Raw genomic sequence first — 19,171 nt, 5'->3', positions numbered from 1 at the left:
GTCGAAAATCCGATTTCGGTCTTTTTGGACAATAATATTCTCCTAAAAGAAAAAAACATAAGAATCTCTACTCCAACTATTGCTCCTTCAACATATTGCATCTCCAACTTTCAATTTCAACAATTGACTATAAATTCTAGTCCAGTTGCAACTTTTACAATCTCCCAATTGACAACCATTTACATTTTCCAATTTTGTGCAAACATGATTTCCATTTGTATAAAAATTTTCCCTTTCTCTCCTTTACTCAGTTTTCACAGTATAGAGGGCATCATGAGTTACTTTTTTCATGTTTATAGTTCATATTAATAATTCTAATGAGTAGAAACATAAAAGGAATAAATCAGAGATGAAGAGAAAAAAAGTTGAGAAGAATGAAAACAGAATTTCAAACACTGCAAAAACTTAATTCTCTTCATCTCTGATTTATTCTTTTTATGTTTCTACTAATTAGAATTATGAATATGAACTATAAACAAAATTTCAAATGGTGCAAGTTCGTGAGTCTCCATAGAGATTCAGTCATTCGTCGCTCTGATTCGTAAGAAGAAGAAAAAAAATGATGCAAGTTCGTGGACGATTAACACGAGAGAAACCAGAACCACCAGGTAGCAATCTTTCGACTAGATCCAGGAAATTTATACTGATATACAAACACTACAAAAACTAAACATATTGATTCTACCAAAAAGGCAGTAAAAGTGGCAACTAACCTGACCTTCTACTCCTCATATATTCCTGTGATGAGTAACAACTAACAATCAAAAAACGACGGTTCAATTCAATTGTAATTGGTTAGTCGACATGCGATTAATTGTTTTCTACGACAGCAATATCTTACAAAAGGCTATAGGATAACTTGATACCATGTATTGTGCAATGAGCCTGAGGGGCCATCATATCATTCCTTGCATTACGGATACATTTGATCTTGCTCATATCTGCTGGTAACGATAATCTTGTTGCGGTCACCACATGGTCGCGGAAGGTAAAATCTGGTCTCCTTCCAATGCTGAATATCTTCACACTAGTAAAGCTTTAACCTTCATTCCAACTTAGTAAACATCCATTTCATCCATGAAGCCATACATTGCCTTGATAGGTGTTCTGGTAGATCCATCTACAAGAGAGCAACATAATAAGAAAACTACGGAATTTTTTTTTTGCTTTTTACTTTTTAAGGGAACTAGTTTCATTGAATACATGAAACATTAGGAAAAAAAGGGAACCAAAAGGATGCACCACTCTGAAACGCAGAACCATTTTCTTCATCAAGCAGTAGAATTATACGTAATCAAGTATTTCATGATAACCATAAGACCAAATACCAATATACCAAGCTTCAGATAATATGCTTTATGAACTAGGATGGCCAGGTTGTATATTAGGAGTTCTCTTGTATTGAAATTTCAATTATTTGAGAAATAGGGATAAAAGTTTGATATGAACTAATGTGGCAGTAAATTAAGAATTGATACAGGACCTTCCTTCATTTAAAGTATGAAACTTACAGAAGCCACAACCAAGGTAGACACTAAAGCCAAAGAAATAAAACGATTCCCCTGAAAAATTATTATGTAAACACATTCAAAAGACTTGAAGAGCTTGTATCCTCATACCATGATCATTAACTTTAATCTACTATCAGATACAGAAAGGTGGGCTGATGATTAGAGTACTTACAGCATTCCATGGTACAGTATAGTCATCAATGGAAAGTAACCAACTTCCAGTGTTCAACTTCAAATCAATCCTATCATTTTTAGTATCAAAGCCTAACAGCTCATTGTCAAAGTCAAAGTTCCTTTTTCTTCTCTTTCTACCTTTTCCCTTTCTTCGCTTCATAAGTTTAGCCGATGCTGTATCACACAGTTCAAAACCATCATCTTCTGAGAAGCAACTGTGATCTAACAACGCATATTCATTAGATTTCCGGAAGCCTATACCATTATCAGCAAACAAGGATTCCCATAACTCAGGAGTCTGACATTCCTCTGACATTCTATACTGAAGAACCCAAGACTGAAGCCCTAGCCACTTTATCACCTCTATGGTCTTTCTCCTGTTACACTCTTTCAATAGTGGGGATAAGCTATGAGTGTTGCTTGAGATTGCTGAAATCTCTGAGACAATGGCTTTGATTTCATCCCATTCTTCCTCAGCATCTTCATCACGTAAAAGTCGTAGAAGTTGGCGTCCTTGATTAATAACAGCATTTAATAGTAAAATCTGATCAATAGATTCACAGTCACCATATCTAGAAAGTATGATCTCAGACACAAAAGATGAGCTACCGGAATCCTTGGTTTCTATTCTAGGGCTGAGGAGTTTACATAACATTTTCAGAAAGTAGCAGAAATCAGCTTCTTCAAGAGTAATAAGGAGGTGTCGACATAGTGAAGAAAATGACTCCTGCATTAGGTACTCATTAATGGCTTCCCAAACATCTTTTGAATCATCTTTAAGCATCAGATCAACAAAATATTTCACAAAGAATTCTGTATCGAGTAACAAAATTTCACCATCTTTTAGTGACTCGGCAAACTCATTGGAAGACCAAAACTCGGGTACATGCTCAATGAAATTCCTCACAGTTTGTTGCACATCCAGATCAAGAAAATAATGGGGCTTTGTTGCAACCACTGCAGGCGACTGCCCATGTTTCCCCTTCCACTCAAGCTCCTCCCAGCAAATGTCCCGATTTACAAAAGCGAACTGTGCCAGGGCCTTGGCTCCTTTCCCATGATCTGATGCACCATTCGTAGCAAAATTGGAAAACCACTGAGATATTCGTCTAGAATTTCCTGCAGAATCAAGGAGTCATAGCATGATCAGGAATCTGCATGAAAAGTGAAAACAAATCGTCAAAGACAGAACCAGAAATCCACTCTATTTAAAATTAGTATGTTGTGTCATTAATGAGCAAACTCCCTTGCCAAGGGAAGCATTTGCAATGTCTTTTAGTTAAGGTTAAATGCGTTGATAGACAAGAAAACTAAAAACGAGATCAATTATGGCATAGGAACAACCAAAAGAAAATACAGAAAAAGCACATCCAGCAGCGTTTCACACGAGACATAACAATACATCCTCTATATTCAGCAACCAAATTCATGCGAAGCTACTTTTTTTATTATTATTATTACATCCATGAGTGTACAAACTAGCTTATGCACATCTTAACAAATATTATAGGACAACCACTAATTTATACTACATTTAGTTCCCAAAGAAACTTGTAGGATATAAAATCCTGAGTAGGTGGCACCATGGTTTTAGCTTATTCCTTCTAAGTCTTTTACTTTTTTTCTTCAGGTTAGTGACCTCTATGACCATTGAGCCAATCAGTGGGAGTGAAACTAGTCATTAGAAAGGATTGAATTTACAAACATCCAAAAAAAGAAAAACAGTGGATTCTTACGAACGAGGTTCAGGTTATTATTTCCAGCCAAAAGATATTGTTCTTTTCTTGTTTTTTATTCACAGGCAATTTGAAAGACAGAAGATTTGGTTGTGTAACACTATCAGCTGGAACTGCTACAGCGAAATTTGACAATGAGTAGACAGAATTACCTTCGAAAAATTTTTCCATTATGTAGCTTCTCTTGGCAATGAGGATCCCTGCCCCTCGTGGTCTCTTTTCAAAGAACATTTGTAGTAGTTGAGATGCTAAGGCCCACTTCAGTGGCTTCGTTCTCAGGAAGGTCACAAACAGGTCCCGCTGATGCTGGGGACTGATCGATGTCATACTAGCTATAGTATTAGAAAGCCATAATCGGACCTCGGACCGTCCTCCAGAGACCAGCAATTTCCGTAAAACAGATTCCAATCTACTTAACAGAGAGATTCTCAACTTGGCAGAGTCAACATCCTTTTCATCGTTGAATATGGGCTCTGCCAGAAATAGATCAATCATTTTATACCTATAATACGTATGTCTCCACTCAGAATGCTTGCTTGTTCAATTAAGAAACAAAACTCCTGAAAAAACGAATTCAATCACAAATCATTACAGGGACAATAACCGGTTAATGGAAGTCTATTAATTGATTCTAGATGATCAAGGTTTAGTGGAATAATCCAGATTTTACAGAGCTTTAATTATTGCTAGCGTTTCAAGACAACAGACGCTTCAATTCACAGTTCTACAACTACATAGCCGAGATTCCCAGTTCCAGAGCTATAGAAAGCAGATGGATAAAGAAGTAGGCGCAATAAAACTAATTCAAATTATTGATACGCAATACACCACGCAGGGGTTCGTGACAAACTCTACGCAAAATCACAGGAATCGGAAAATAGGCAGAAAATTTCACCAATCGAGAAAGCAACCAAGACTTGGCAGAAACCAAATCTTCTGAAAATGATTCGAAACAGAATTGAAACTTCCGTATTTGAGAAAATCGTCGATATCAACATAAAGAAGCCTAAAAAACTATGAAAAAACTCGTGAGAAATAGTGGAAGATAACTTACAGATAATAGAACAGCTTGGAGGCCACAAGAACCCCACAGCTCTGAAATTTTCGCTGGGTGAAACTGGAAATGGTTTCCAAATCGACGTCTTCAGGGAAAAAAAAAAAAAAAAACTTCTCTGGATTTTATCATCACTGTGTTCCTGCAATTTCACAGACGAGCTTCGGCGCAGTGGCCGATCCAAAATTTTCTTTTAGAGGCTTTATGTAAAATACAATAAATATATATATATATATATATATATATATATATATATATATGTTAATAGAGATTAAAAGTTAAAAGTCCTGTTCTTAAAAAAAAAAAAAAAAAAGTTAAAGTCCTTTTTTTTTTTTTGAGAATAAGTTAGAGTTCCAAATTTAAATACGTACTTCGTTACTAAAAAAAATCTCTCTATATATAAATACATACTTTAACTTTCTTAATTTTTTTTGGTAAAAAATATATATATATATTCTTAAATTTCCTAACAAAAAAAAAATCGTGTGTCCCACTAGTTGACACTCCTGTATCGGAAAGATAAAGATCAAATAATATATTAAACTTTCGAGATAAGATAAAAGGCAAATAATATATTAAAGATGAGATAAAAACTAGTTTACAAATTTCAAAATTCAAAATAATATTACAATTCTAGTATCCTATTCCTAAATGGAAAACCAATTAGCAATGCTATAAATTGAGAACTTCTCATTTCCGCAGTGTCATCATTCTTTCTTTTCTAAAACTAAAACTCTATTTCGTTAATTGTCATAATTTCCAAGCTCTTCATTAGTGACGGCAATGAATCGCATTGAGGCGATCGATTCTCTATTATTGTCATGTTCGGATTGGGGGAAACATAAACACAGAAGGTTTATCAACAACATGGATCTTGATTTTCCAGTCACCGAGTTGGTCCAGGAACCAGCATTGGTGATGGTGGCGGAAGAAGGTCCGACAATGGCAACGGGAGACATATTGCCCTGGAAAATGAGGAATAGAAGCAAAAGTGTGAAGGCGACAATGCAGGAGGAGGAGAAGAAGAGTAGTGTAAAATCGAAGAGGGTGCAAGCGAAAATGGCGAAAAAGGAATCGGAGTCGCGGAAGCTAGAACTGAGGTTGTCCAAGTCTGAGATCGAGGAGGATTTCCTGAAAATGTTGGGCAAGAAACCCCCCTCTAGGCCCAAAGTCGTCCAGAAACATCTAGATGTAACCTTTCTTCAACCATTCCTTTCCTTTAATCCAAACTTCTAATTTAGTTTATAATATCTATTTTCATCCCAAACCATTTTTCAATCTCAACAAAAAAAGTCAAGTACTTTATTGAATCTTAAAATTAGTATTTTTTTTACGATATGGTTATAACTTTATTTTATTTTGCAGTTTTTATCTCCTGGATTTTGTTTGCCGAACATCCCACTAACTCGTATATACGATGTTCCTAAATCAAAGGCGACAAAAAAAGGTAGAATTGTTTGAGAAATCATTTTGAAAACAATTTTTTATTTTCAAATATGTAATTGAATGTGGCATTATTTTTCTGTAATTGAGTGCAAATTGAAGTTAAAAATAAATAAATAAATAAAAATTTTGCTCATTTTCGATGTACCGCATTTTTATTGGCTGTAAAATTTTATTTGATTCACTGTTCAGCGCCACAATTCCAATTTCCAACTTCGTTTCATTTGCCCGTTTCGTTCTTACAAATCATCTATCATTCAATCAAAAGAACAAGGGTTAAAAATGACTTTACCTTAATTTGAAATCTTTTTTTTTTTGGGAAATTTTGGGAAAATCTGCACTATCAAATTTATATTAATTTAGTATTTGAATTTTAATACCTAACAAGTAGATAAATTTATGGAGATTTAATTTTTATTTTGCAAAAATGTTGTGTTGTAACTTAAAAAAATGCGAAGATTTAATAGAGGTTTATCATTGTATCTTGCTTGATGCTAAAGCGAGTATAGTTAAACAATAATTGACATATATTTCTAAGGTTGTGAGTTCGAATTCCTACTCGATATGTTGTACTAAAAAAAATAATTGGTATCTTGCTTGATAATAGTTTTAATACAGGTACATATTCAATACTAAAAATATAATTAATGCATAAAAATAATGCCAGAAACAAAAAATTCGCTATACTCATTTTTTTTAGTACAACATGTGGGAGTACGGATTCGAATCTACAACCTCTTAGTTTGAGATATATACCAATTAAGTTATGTTCGCTTTGGCCAAAAATCATTATTTAAAGAAAGATAGATAGTGAGAAAAAATAGTTTAAAGTTTATCAAATAAATTATAATAATCTTTCCTTTTCATATATATATAAAAAAAAAGGAATAATCTTTAAAATGTATGGACGAATGCAGGTTTTCTTAAAATTTAGGAAAACTTCAATTTATCCCTTAACTTTGGTAGACGAGTCTATTTTAATTTTGTCAAACTTTAATAAGCGTTGAAATTTACCCTTCAAACTTGAACCAAGTAATTAAATTTTTACTTTTGGAAAACAAAAATTTGCAAGTAATGCTTCTAACATATTGGAAACTCTTAATTAGTTTGATTATCATATTTTGTCACTAAATTTAAGCATTTTGATTTGCTCGATTTCTTGAAAAAGTTCTAAGACTCAAAAAAATGGATTGTTGTGAATCTCTCTAATTACATGTGTCGCGAGATTATGAGCCAAATTACTGAAACTCCGAGATGTAAGACAAACTATTTAAAAATCTCTTATTTGATTATGAACATGGATTTTATCGATTGTTTGTTGAACCTCATTTTCAAAATGATCCATTTTTGTGACCAAGGAGTTGATTTTTAGTTTAGATTGAGCGGATTCATGCTTCTTATACGAAGAGTATGTTTGGAAGTGATTTTGACACATAAAAATCATTTTTGTCATTGTCAAAATCACTTCAATTTCCATTTATCATCTTTGACAAATTAAAAAATTGATTTTATGAACCATCATGGGTGGCTCATTGGTCCAAAGGGGATAAAGTTAGTAAGAGGGAATAAGTTCAAACCCTATGATGACCACATATCTTAGGAATTAGTAATTCCTCAAAACTATGAAAGAAAAATCCAAGTCGAAATTTCAGACACAGCAACCTTCACGAACGAAATGCTCTCATGAACATGAGACATCCTTTTTCTTCTTCTTCAAATTGTAGGGTTTAATTTTTACAATTAAAAATTTAGGGGTCTAATTTTTTCATTTATGAACGTTTGAAGGTTTAATTTCTACGTTTGAAAATTTAAGGGTTCAATTGTAACAATAATCATACTTCAGGGTGGTTTTTGTAATTTACCCCATTATTTTTAAGAGTTTTCTAATTTAATAATTTCGTTTTTACCACATATTTTAGTTAATTCACACCAATATAAACTGGGCCAAGCCCAATAATATGGGCTCAAAAGAAGTTTGGGCCTGGACCCAGCCCACGAGTATCGGTCATGCCGAAGGAATGAGGGAGAGAGAGAGAGAGAGAGAGAGAGAATCACCGTGCGACGAGGCTCATCGTCCATCTCGTGTATCCTACTTCCGATCTTCCGATCTTCCATTTTTCTGGTTCTTCTTCTCACGACCGAAGTTTAATCTTCTCCAAATTCCTCGTCGCCGGATTCTCCCAATTTCTCTTTCGATTTTTCGCGCTCGCGGTTGTTGGATTCACCTAGGTGCACTGATTCTCGTTCCTATCATCTCCAATTCAGAGCTCTCTTCGTCATTTAATCAGCTTTCGAGGCTCATCCAATCGAGTCTCGAATTTTTCCCCCCAGTGGGTTTGAAGTTTCTGAATTTCGGTAAGTAAAAAGCTCCATCTTGTGGAATTTTGAATTATGGGCGTTTTCGTGCTTTTGTTTTGCCCCATTTCTGCTAGGGTTTTTGGTTCTATTCGTTATCGTTTTACTCCATGCATGTTGGGATTAGTGCGCTTGTTTCCCTTGAAGTTATCACGTTATCTGCACAGTTCGCTAGTAAATTGGAAGAAAAGGAATGGAGTTCTCAATCCGTGCTTGGCCTTTTATTATTGGAACGAAAATATAATGGTTTTTTCGTTCGATTTATTGCGGGATTTCAAATTTGAAGTAAATTATGTATTATGTTTAAGGAATTCTATCTGGGAGCGGTTGCGGCTCGGTTAGTGTAGACTGTAGAGATTAGGATTCGTGTTATTGGAAGGCTTGGGGGATGGCTGGAAGATGGTGATGCAGAACCATGAGTAGCAGTGAGATGGAGAAACCACCTAAAGACAAGGAGACGAAGACAACGCCTCCTACTACCCAGGTTTAATTTAGGCCTGATTTGGAGTTGAGTTTATTTATTTATTTAGTTTAAGTGAAAACGTTTTTTGATTTTTACTGTATTCTATAACTATAACTCGTCCTCTTTGTTTTTCATGTGAATGCTGTTTCCTTTGACAACCGACTTGTTTTTCTTTAGAAGATATGGGTTGATAAACAGTGATTCCAAGATCAAATTAGTATTATGTGTTAAGTGGAACTCAATTACTTTTTTTTTAGGACAGGTCTGAACAGCTTAAAAATTTCCATCACAGATAATACGAGCAAACATTTCCTTAATGTTTGTTTCATTTACGTTAAAGTCACTCCTCACGGCTTCTGTATGATAATTTCTTGTTGTCATTCGATAGGAGCAGACTTCAACCACAAGCGCTGGCACAGTTAATCCTGACTGGTCAGGTTTTCAGGTTAGATTGGCCCATTTCTTTAATCTTGTTTGTTGGGATGGCATTATGGTTAGATCATTATATAATTTGTTCATTTTCAGGCATATTCTCCTATTCCTCCGCATGGTTTCTTGGCATCAAGCCCCCAAGCCCCCCACCCATATATGTGGGGAGTGCAGGTACCTCTGCTATGTACTGGCTTTATAGGCATATTATGTCCTCTACACTTTGACCCATATTCATATATTCTGAAGTTTTTCAGCACTATTCTTCTTCTTAGTATTATTTTAATCGAGCTGCTGTGAATGTATTTGGGGATCTTAACATTAAGCCTGCATGTCTGAATTAAATTTTATTTGTTTAGTGATGTTTATGTATCATTGAGATTGTCATGTACATGCTACTTCGGATGACTTTCTGTGGTAAAAACAGTATTATTAGACATGACTTTTAAGGAATATGGCCTTGTGCTATCTAGTAATACCTAAATATGTGATATGTCTTTGCTCAATTGTGAGGTGTTTTGTTCCGTAAATGGTTCATGGCTAGCATTACTGTGCTCAAGTGAAGTTTTGATTTTAAACAAAAGTATTGTAAATTTAAACAATGGATTTCTTGGTGAATCCATCAATAGAGAGATGCAACATCCTTCACCAGTAAAGTGACTCATGCCTTTTATTTTCCTTTTTCTGGTTGATTTATTTACCTTTGTAGCTTTGTTTTAGAATAATGTTCTTAAGCTTTTGTGTTAAATTCCTTTTTTTAGTATGTTAGGTGTATCTCTGTGGTTTAGAAATTAGAAAGAGCTTCTTTACTTTGTGATTTTTAGTTCAGCACTCTGGAATTGACTGTGATTCATGGGGTTGGTCTTGTGTATTTATCTAAATGTGGGTTATGGGTTTTTAATTACAGCACATTATGCCACCTTATGGCACGCCTCCACATCCATATGTTGCAATGTATCCACCTGGCGGCATATATGCTCATCCTTCCATCCCCCCGGTATTTCTGGGCATTATAATTTTACATTCTTTATTATGTTTGAAACTTCCATTATATACTTATCTGACGGATATACTTTATACTATATGCCACATTCTTATGTGAATGTAGGGATCGTATCCTTTTAGCCCATTTGCTATGCCTTCTCCAAATGGCATCACTGAAGCCTCTGTGAGTTTCCTCCTATTTTATGATGAATTATTGTTTTTTTAAGCGAATAAATATGACATGTGAAGACATATATAGGGGAATACAGCTGGCAGCTTAGAGGGGGAGGTTAAGCCACCCGAAGTGAAGGAAAAGCTGCCAATTAAAAGATCAAAAGGAAGTTTGGGCAGTTTGAACATGATCACAGGGAATAATAACGAGCTTGGTAAAACATCTGGAACATCTGCCAATGGAGCATACTCCAAGAGGTTGGCTAATTTCTCTTGAAAATTTCCCATTGTAGATTAGTCATTTGTGTATGCTTTATTTTTATTTTTTGATAGTAAGGATAAAAGATTTCATAGAACATAACAAAACAAAAAAAATCTAAAGGCCATAAAGGCCATGGGGGCACAGGGACAAGGCATCCCCATGCCACGAGAGAGGGACCAAACAAAAGAAGAGTTTTTACAAAAAAAGATTTGTGTAAGATTGTTAATATCGTGTATGGTTCAAGGTACTTTCAGCTGTTACATATTTTTTAAAAAAATCAAAACATTCACAGAACTGTACCCGTTTGGGGGTGGGAGTAGTTGGAAATGTCGTCAAAGTAGAACTATCGATAAAGAAACCTTTATGTGACTGAGACATTGAATTTAAGTATTTCTTTATAGTTTCACATATTTTAAATCATTAGATTATGGTCTAATGCACTATGCCACCCAGGATTTTTCCTCCTTCCCTTTTGTGAGGAGGGACTCTGCTGAATGAACATTTTAACGTAGTAGTACGGACTACCTATCATTGGAAATTTTAGATTTTCCTCCCAATGAACTAGACCTATAAAGATGGTGTTTATAATTTTTTTCATGAAGCTCACTTTCTTGAAAACTATAGTCCCACAAAATTTATTGATGGCCAAACAGAACCTTGGGTGATGTGATGACCTGGTTTTTGTAGTGGTGAGAGTGCCAGCGAAGGTACAAGTGAAGGAAGCGATGCCAATTCTCAAAATGTAAGTAGTACTGGTCATTGCTTGTCTATTGGCATTTGCATCTCACATGGATTTATTTTGTCCATTTTTGGATGTGACCTGGATAGATTTTGTTTCTGTTGGTGAGTCAAACTAATTCTCCATGCCATAAGCCTACCATGTTCCTTAGGCATTCACTTTGTCAGAAGAATAGAGTTGTGGGTACTATCTCCCCTAATAAAAAAAAAGGAAAAAAAAAGAAGAAAAAGGAAAGAAGAGTAGGTACTAATTTTATTCTCTTACCTTATACTGCTTAAAGTCAAAAGGATGTTTTCAACTGTGATGAAACTTGGGAACGAAAGTTAAGAGTTCCCATAAGTTTAGTTGAAATGTAGAACTAGATTTGATTAAGGGTAGAATGTAATGACATGAGAAGGGGAAATTTATTGACTCCCCCTCCTTTCAAGTGCTGCTCCTGTCTTTCTTTCTAGATAAAGTGATCTAGTAGTATTTTACTCTTGTAGGACTCACAACCTGAGTTAGGTTCCAGGCAACGCACTTTGGAAGGTTGGTTCTTTTTTCTTTCGTCTCGACAGTATTCTCATGTCAGGCATGGTGAATAATGTTTTCTTGTTGCAGCTGAAGCATCTCAGAATGGTAACTCTATGCATGTTACTCAAAATGGGGGGCCTAATACTCAAGCAATGGCTGTCATTCCATTGGCAGTTGCTGGGGCTCCAGGAGTCGTGCCTGGTCCCACGACCAACTTAAACATTGGAATGGACTATTGGGGTTCATCCACTATCCCTGCATTGCGTGGAAAGGTTCCATCAACTCCAGGTGCTGGAGGATTGGTTACTGCTGGATCTCGGGATAGCGTACAGTCACAGATTTGGTTGCAGGTAAGCTCTAATAGGACTCCAAAAAGTTAGTATTTTGAGGTGGTAAAACGAAGAAAAATGATATCTATATGTTTGATTTAGGACGAGAGAGAGCTTAAAAGACAGAGAAGAAAGCAATCAAACAGAGAATCTGCACGACGATCCCGATTACGCAAGCAGGTACTGAAACACCTGCTGTAAACTATTAATCTCGCTGGAGGACGTGGTATCACATGCTTCCCTCATAACATACCGGTTCCAAATTCATGCTTTTTCAGGCAGAATGTGATGAACTAGCACACCGAGCTGAAGCCTTACAAGAAGAAAATGCCAATCTCAGGTCTGAAGTGAACCGGATAAGGAGTGAATATGAACAACTACTTTCCGAGAATGCTTCTTTGAAGGTAATACTAAAATATTTCTTTCCCTACTATTTTCTTCTGTCCCCAGTGTACATAAAGTTGAGCAAGCTGTTTACTGTGAATAATCCTTGGCCTTCTTTTTGGTAATCAACATGACAGTTATGACAATGAGACTGACATTGCAATGATTTATAATCTATTTCTTCACCGTGAGCGATGAGCGTCAGGAATCCAACTTCTCCTCCACTGCAGTGCAGCAGATATGTTGCATAAACTTGTCCCCATCTAATATATTAGGTTTGATCTATGCAGGAAAGACTTGGGGAGGTTCCGGGAACTGAAGACGTAAGGGCCAGCAGGAATGGCCAGCATTCAAGTAACGAAACCACACAACTTACAGAGTCAGAGGCTGTACAAGGTGGTAACAAGAATTGAATGTTCTCTCCCTGCTTTGCTGCCGCAATTTTTAGGCGCATAACCTAACTAATTTCTCAAACAACCCAAAAAGTTTTAGTTCTGATAGCTTTGCAGTTTGAGTTTTCATGTAAGCTACTGACCTGTGATAGTTTTAGGACTGTTTATTCCTGTGATCCATTATCTTATCTCTATGGGTGGGGGGGTGTATTCTTAACTTGCCAAAGCCCCCAAAAACATTAGATATTTGGTGTGTGAAATTATTCTTGTAGCATTCACACTTCACTTCAGCTTCTGTATTAAAACCTTCCACATTAATTGTTGACTTGGAGAAATATTAATATACTTGGGCAAGCCTTTTTACTTGTTTGTTCTACCTTTCTGTTTTGTATTAGTATTTTAGCACTAAATAAGGTTATCTGTCTTGTAAGATTGATTAAGGTGCAAGTGACCTAGCTTAGACAAAGTAACTATTTCTCAAGACTGATTGAAGTACAGGTGAGCTGGTTCAAATAAAATAATCGTCTTTATGAGATTGATCGAGGGCAAGTGAGCTAGTCTAGGTAAAACAGTGGTTCATTTTAGCTAGTTTAGACAAAATAGTTTCTTTGTGATTGATTACGGTGACGACCTTACCTGAACGGGATCTGCAGATCTGTTCCATAGGTTGTATTATTGTGTTCTAAAAGATTGATTAAGGAGAAGAAAGTAGTAAGCAACAAAAGAAAAAGAGGTTGCTCAACCCTTTTGGATATGATCATAGCACAGATTGATTGATGATAATGACTTGTGAAACTGGGAGCACTCATAAGTTGAGAACTTTGCCCAAATGGTACAGAATTTTCTTCTAAAACAGAGCTGAAAATAACAAGGAATAATCATTAAATAAAATCTTCTCCCCCCCCAAAAAAATTCTCTTTTTATCTGATAAAAATACCTTCTTCCTCTTGTTCTATAAGCTACTGCACAATTTTAGAAAAGGGGTGTTAGCAAACACAGCATTCTATACAAACCACCATTGAAAAATCCTTTCCTCTCTCTCTCTCTGTTACTCATTAGAGGACCCTCTTTCACAACAGCATCTCCATTGGAAACAGCTGCTGCATCTCCATTTAAAACAACTACTCATACAGCTGCAGCATTTCCAACCAGAGCAACTGCTGAGGGTGGGGCAGCTGAAGCAGCATCTCGGCCTCAGCCTCGGGCATTTCGGCCATTTCGGGCATCTGGGTTTACAGCATTTGAGGCATTTCAGCTGGATTGAGCAACTTGCACAGCTCGGTCTCGGGCATTTTGGTTGCCAGCATTTCACTTTGCAGCAGCATCTGTCACAAGAAACTGCACAGCAACAGGGTCTTGTTTGTTGGTCGAGAGCTTGTCGAATCCTTTTGAGGCGGATTTTCGTGGTCATGTTCTCCATTTCTTGGATGAACTTGCAGAGATGGCGAATGTAGTCGGGATAAAGCTCTAGGTTGCAGTGTCCTCCCCCTTTTATCCATAGAGGATCATATGGTTCTCTTGACTTTTTCCATAATCCATTTCCATGAAGCCAGTTGACAACATCGTCTTCTGTGCCCTGCGACGTCAGAGCCAGAAATTTTCATGAAAAGAAATACTTTTTATACATATATTCTTTCAATCTCGAAAATTTAGAGTGCAGCAATAAAAAGTTTTTCTTTTTCTTTTTTTTTTTTATAAAATTTTAATCTAAAACAAGCTAATTGAGGTGCCAATATGAGTTTAACTCAACGCTCAACAGTAATTGGCATAATGGAGGTACAATTGTCTCTCTCCTTCCTTACTCGCTCCACCTCTAGAACTCACCTCATTTGTGACATCTTCAAATGGAATCTAACTCAGGTTGGTTTGCAGATTGTTTTGTACAATTAGTATGCATTTGAAACCTCTAAAACGTATTTATCCAAACATATTTTACGTAAGTTTCATCTAACGAACTATGCTAGTTCGAAGTCATTAGATCGGAAACTAGTTCAAGTTGAAGGAGAGCGAAAAATTTTGTTAATTGCTCAATATGTGATTTTTATTCTTTGGGAATTTATTGATAAAATATATCCCCAAAGGAATAAAAGAAAAAGAGAAGGGTTGGGAAGTACTCACATGTATCACAAGCACAGGGCACTTCACCTTCTTGATTTTGTTAATGTTCTGCCATTGTGAGAATACTCATCAGCTTCAAATGTACAGACGAAAGTATCGAAGATAGGGACATTACCTTATAAATGTCGAAGCAAAAATTGAACTTCACGTGGCATAAAACGCGTAGACCCGAAAGAATTGCACTATGCAGGACGACGCCCCTCAACCTTGGCAACTTAGCAGCCAAATGCAACGTTGGTCCGCTCCCAACAGACTGCCCATACAAGATCAAGTCTTCTTGGCTGGCTCCATACTTGGTTTCAAGGCACTCGTAAACTGCTTCGATATCAGCGTACGTATTCGATTCGCTAGGCTGGATTTCACATACGACGTTAATTTTATTCGTGGATAACTTACTATGATCTCAAGTTTATGTAGACAGCATAAAGCATTGATAAAAAAAACCAAGCGAGAGATAAGCTAATTCTGCCACCTTCTAATGATAGTTCGATGAAGCCTCGTTACTGAAGGCTCGAACCGAATCCTAATGAAAAAATTTCATAGACAACATGCCTACATTAAACTACTGCCCTCTATTTTGGGTTAATCTTGTTATCTTGATGATGGACTCGTATTTTCTTGATGGAACACAGGAAAACTTCAACTCGTAAAGCAAAACCGAAACTCAGGATATCATATCAATTATCGACTGGAACAGCAACATACCTTACCGGTTGAAGCTCCGTAGCCAGAATAGTCATACCTGCATCAAAAGAATATGATAAGTTAGATAAAGGTAACATATAACCAACAGACCATCGAAGACGATCAAAATCCACCAAAATGGAACCAAGAAAAGCTCAACAAAATGCACACGACATGAGAGCGGATTCAAATTTATGGATTTGTCATCACAACCATGAACATTTACAGCAACTTGAGCATACTTCAACCAATTATCGTTGTAGAACAACCACCATAATATACAACATTCGACTTTGAAACCAAACCATGGAATTCAACCCTTACCATCTTCAAAGACATTTGGGTTTACAACTTGTCCTTTCAATCGCACGACCAAACCCACAACGGTTTCAAGTAAACAAACAAATATGAAAACTATATAAACGTCGATATGAATACATAGCATTGAGTTATCGAAATTCATTCCACGAAAAGAAAGATAAGGAAAAAAAACATCACATTAAATGGAAAAGGAAAGCAAACTTGCAGAGAAAAGAACAATGGAAAAGGAAGTAAAAGCAGTAAACATATTTTGCAACAAAAGAAAGGGTGAAAAATGGCTGCTTTTTTCAGGGTAAAAAGGAAAAACCAAAGCCTAGAAGAAAATGACCTGAAAAAGAAACCAACTTTGGAACTATTAAACTAACCTTCTCCTCTTCACCTTTCACACTCCATCATCTTTGTGGTAAATAATTGATGTAAATCTCCCAATCCAAATGCAAGAAACAACAGTAAAAATTTTCAACATTGATTTTGATTTATTTGGAAGAAACATACAAATGTGGAAGAAGAGGATAACAACTTTGTTTTTAGTTTTCCTTTTTTTTTTAGGAAAAAAATATGTATTCTTCCTCGATTTTTTTTTTTTTTTGGTATGTTTTTTGCAATGGAATTCTTAGCTATAGATTTTTTAAAATTATGCTTACAATATTATAAAAAAAAGTAGATAACAAAACAAAGAAATACACTGTTTATCAGTAAAATCTAATTCATAGTACAAATCAAACATGGCAGAGAAAGAGAAGCCATAGCCAAAAAAGCTCCAACAAAAACAGAGCTTCATCAATCAGAAGAAAGCTAGAGAGAGAGAGAGAGAGAGAGAGAGAGGATTTAACCCATGAGATTGAAATCAACTTCTAAACACAAGTAAAAACCAAATCCTTGTAAATATCAAACATGGCAGACAAGAAAAAGCTCAACAAAAACAGAGCTCCATTAATCAGAACTAAGAACAAAGTTAGAGAGAGAGAGAGTATTGACCCATTATTTATTTATTTATTTATTTAAACCTGAAAAGTAAATCTCTGTAAACAACAAACTTGGTTCAAAAAGAGAAGCCATACCCAAAAAACAAAAAAAAATCTCTACTAATCAGAAGAAATAGCTCAAACTCTGAAGCCAAGTTCCATTTTTTTTCTCTTTTGCAAACTAAATCTTTGTGAACAACAAATTAGGACTCAGAAAAGAGAACCCATATCCCAAATTTTTATTTTTCTAAAACCCACTTTGACATTCTCAATACACTACATTATCAGAAAAACAAGAATTTTGTAGAGAGAGAGAGAGAGAGAGAGAGAGAGAGAGAGAGAGAGAGAGAGACACACACCCCATAAGATTAACTCTGAGATTAACTTTAAGCTGAAGAAAGAGATCATATAACTGTCCAAGGTCTCTGCGGCATTGCCATGGGAATAAAGCAGAGTAAGCCTCGCACATGGATTCCTCAAATAAAATCCCACAATCTTATTCCCCTTCTTCGTGTCAATCATCAACACGTCCAACGAACTGTCCTCCACCGCCACCGCCGCCGCCCCGCACACCACCGTCCGCCTCCCGTCGCCGTCGCCGTCGCCGATCCGGTACGTGGGCGGCGACGGCGGGAAGAAGGCGAATTTGGAGGCCAGATGAGAGAGCATGCAACAACCCATTCACCGGAACAACAAATCAAACTCAAATTCATCGATGGCAGAGCCCAAAATCAACGATCCACAATCCAGATTGATTATTCACAATCACAACCCATTTTTTCTTTTCTTCTTCTGGTCTGTGAGATTCGTTTGTTTGAAAAAAACAGGGGAGAGGAGAGAGAAAATGGTAGAGAGAGAGAGAGAGAGGGATTTTTGAAAGGGGTTTGAAGAAATTGCTACTTGGTTGTTTAGCTATATTTGTGTAAGATCATCGGTGTACGTTTTCAGACTTCTAAACACACAAACAAAGAGAGAGAGAGAGAGAGAGAGAGAGAGGAGAAACAGGGGAGTGGCAGAGCAGAGACAGAGACTATAAATTATATTAAATATTAACCCTTTTTTTTTCTGATTAGTACTCTATTAAATTGAATATATTAACATTAAGGGTTTTTTTTTCCCTTTCTTTTGGGAAAAAAGAGATTAAGTAATTTGGTAAATTACAAAAGATACTCTTCAACTTTGCATTTGTTTCGATACTCCTTCCTATTCTTTTAAAAGTTTGATTATCTTAGGGATGTTTTAAAAGTATCGTTTGAGCAAATATTATTAATGTTTTAAATGAAAAGTTGCCGTGAGAATTATCGTGGAAGTTTGACTGAACTGAGTATGAGAAGAAAGGAAGTGAACTTGTGATGGGTAAAATTAGGTAGACAATAAAAGAAGAAGATTTTTAGGACAAAACTGAGTTAATTACTACACCGTTTCTAATTCTGCCACGTCAACTTTTTGTTTAAAATATTAATCGATATTTGTTCAAAAGGGGTTTTTTTTTTAACGTTTACGGGTATTTTTTAAACAAATGACAAAATTTATGGCTATTTTTTAATTATTATTATTTTTTTTAGTTCAACAACATGTATGTTATGGATTCACACCTTTAGTTGAGTTGGAGGTGTTATGTTTTAAAGGCTAAAATTGGCTTTTGAGCCAAGTTATTCTACTTTTAAAAAATATATATTTAATATATTATCAAATTTTTTAATATTGTGTGTAATATATTTTATAAAAGTATTAGTTCAATAATAAATGACATCTATTGCTTTTCTTGAGGCGGGAGATTCCTTCGATTTGTTGTAAAAAATTCTTAAAGTATTTAATAATCACTAAACTTGTACATTTGTGTTAATAAATATCTAACTAAATATTTAATTGGTGGAGTTGCCAAATTGAAGTTTAATTAGAGAAACAAACGAATTTGAACAATAATCCGTTATTCTTTTTTTTAGTACAACACGTAGGGGTGGGAAATCGAACTCTCAATCTCATAGTTGAATATATGTATCTTAACCCATTGAGCTATAATCTGGTTGGCGCAATGACCCATTATTCAAACTCGATAAACATAGTTTTCCCAAACTTTTGCTCTCTAAATCCTCCATTTAAACCCTCAAGCTAAAGATGTTGAATTATGCCCCAAACACCCA

The 19,171-nt window shown here is 35.7% G+C and overlaps 3 protein-coding genes across 5 annotated transcripts; 1 reads left to right on the top strand and 2 right to left on the bottom strand.

Annotated features, from left to right (window-relative positions):
* Positions 1-593: 593 nt before the first annotated feature.
* LOC111014910 (uncharacterized) lies at positions 594-4,676 on the bottom strand. Of its 2 annotated transcripts, none has more exons than XM_022289775.2 (4): positions 4,476-4,676; positions 3,574-3,981; positions 1,684-2,804; positions 594-1,120 (listed from the first exon to the last, which is right to left on the bottom strand). In XM_022289775.2, the coding sequence occupies exons 2-4, from the start codon at positions 3,914-3,916 to the stop codon at positions 1,046-1,048; spliced, it is 1,539 nt and encodes a 512-aa protein (XP_022145467.1). In that variant the 5' UTR covers positions 3,917-3,981; positions 4,476-4,676; the 3' UTR covers positions 594-1,045. The 2 variants fall into 2 exon arrangements, with proteins under 2 accessions (XP_022145467.1, XP_022145468.1); XM_022289776.2 differs by having other exon boundaries at positions 3,574-3,894.
* A 3,269-nt stretch (positions 4,677-7,945) lies between these two features.
* BZIP16 (basic region/leucine zipper transcription factor 16) lies at positions 7,946-13,315 on the top strand. 2 transcript variants are annotated; one of them, XM_022289687.2, is made up of 13 exons: positions 7,946-8,273; positions 8,582-8,757; positions 9,131-9,181; positions 9,262-9,339; positions 10,073-10,162; positions 10,274-10,333; positions 10,409-10,578; positions 11,270-11,324; positions 11,807-11,849; positions 11,922-12,184; positions 12,266-12,343; positions 12,442-12,567; positions 12,838-13,315. In XM_022289687.2, exons 2-13 carry the CDS (start codon positions 8,689-8,691, stop codon positions 12,958-12,960), a joined length of 1,206 nt encoding a protein of 401 aa, XP_022145379.1. In that variant the 5' UTR covers positions 7,946-8,273; positions 8,582-8,688; the 3' UTR covers positions 12,961-13,315. The 2 variants fall into 2 exon arrangements, with proteins under 2 accessions (XP_022145379.1, XP_022145378.1); XM_022289686.2 differs by having other exon boundaries at positions 7,947-8,273; positions 9,125-9,181.
* A 358-nt stretch (positions 13,316-13,673) lies between these two features.
* On the bottom strand, positions 13,674-17,406 carry LOC111014778 (alpha/beta-Hydrolases superfamily protein). The gene is made up of 5 exons (XM_088118542.1): positions 17,387-17,406; positions 15,763-15,799; positions 15,173-15,409; positions 15,058-15,105; positions 13,674-14,515 (listed from the first exon to the last, which is right to left on the bottom strand). The coding sequence occupies exons 1-5, from the start codon at positions 17,389-17,391 to the stop codon at positions 13,988-13,990; spliced, it is 855 nt and encodes a 284-aa protein (XP_087974668.1). The 5' UTR covers positions 17,392-17,406; the 3' UTR covers positions 13,674-13,987.
* Positions 17,407-19,171: the final 1,765 nt, after the last annotated feature.

This window comes from Momordica charantia (assembly GCF_013281855.1).
Source record: "Momordica charantia cultivar OHB3-1 chromosome 10 unlocalized genomic scaffold, Mcharantia_2.0 BLBB01000010.1, whole genome shotgun sequence".
Classification (NCBI taxonomy): Eukaryota; Viridiplantae; Streptophyta; class Magnoliopsida; order Cucurbitales; family Cucurbitaceae; genus Momordica; species Momordica charantia.
The sequence above is the reverse complement of the archived record's forward strand: the minus strand, read 5'-3'. Positions and strand labels throughout refer to the sequence as shown.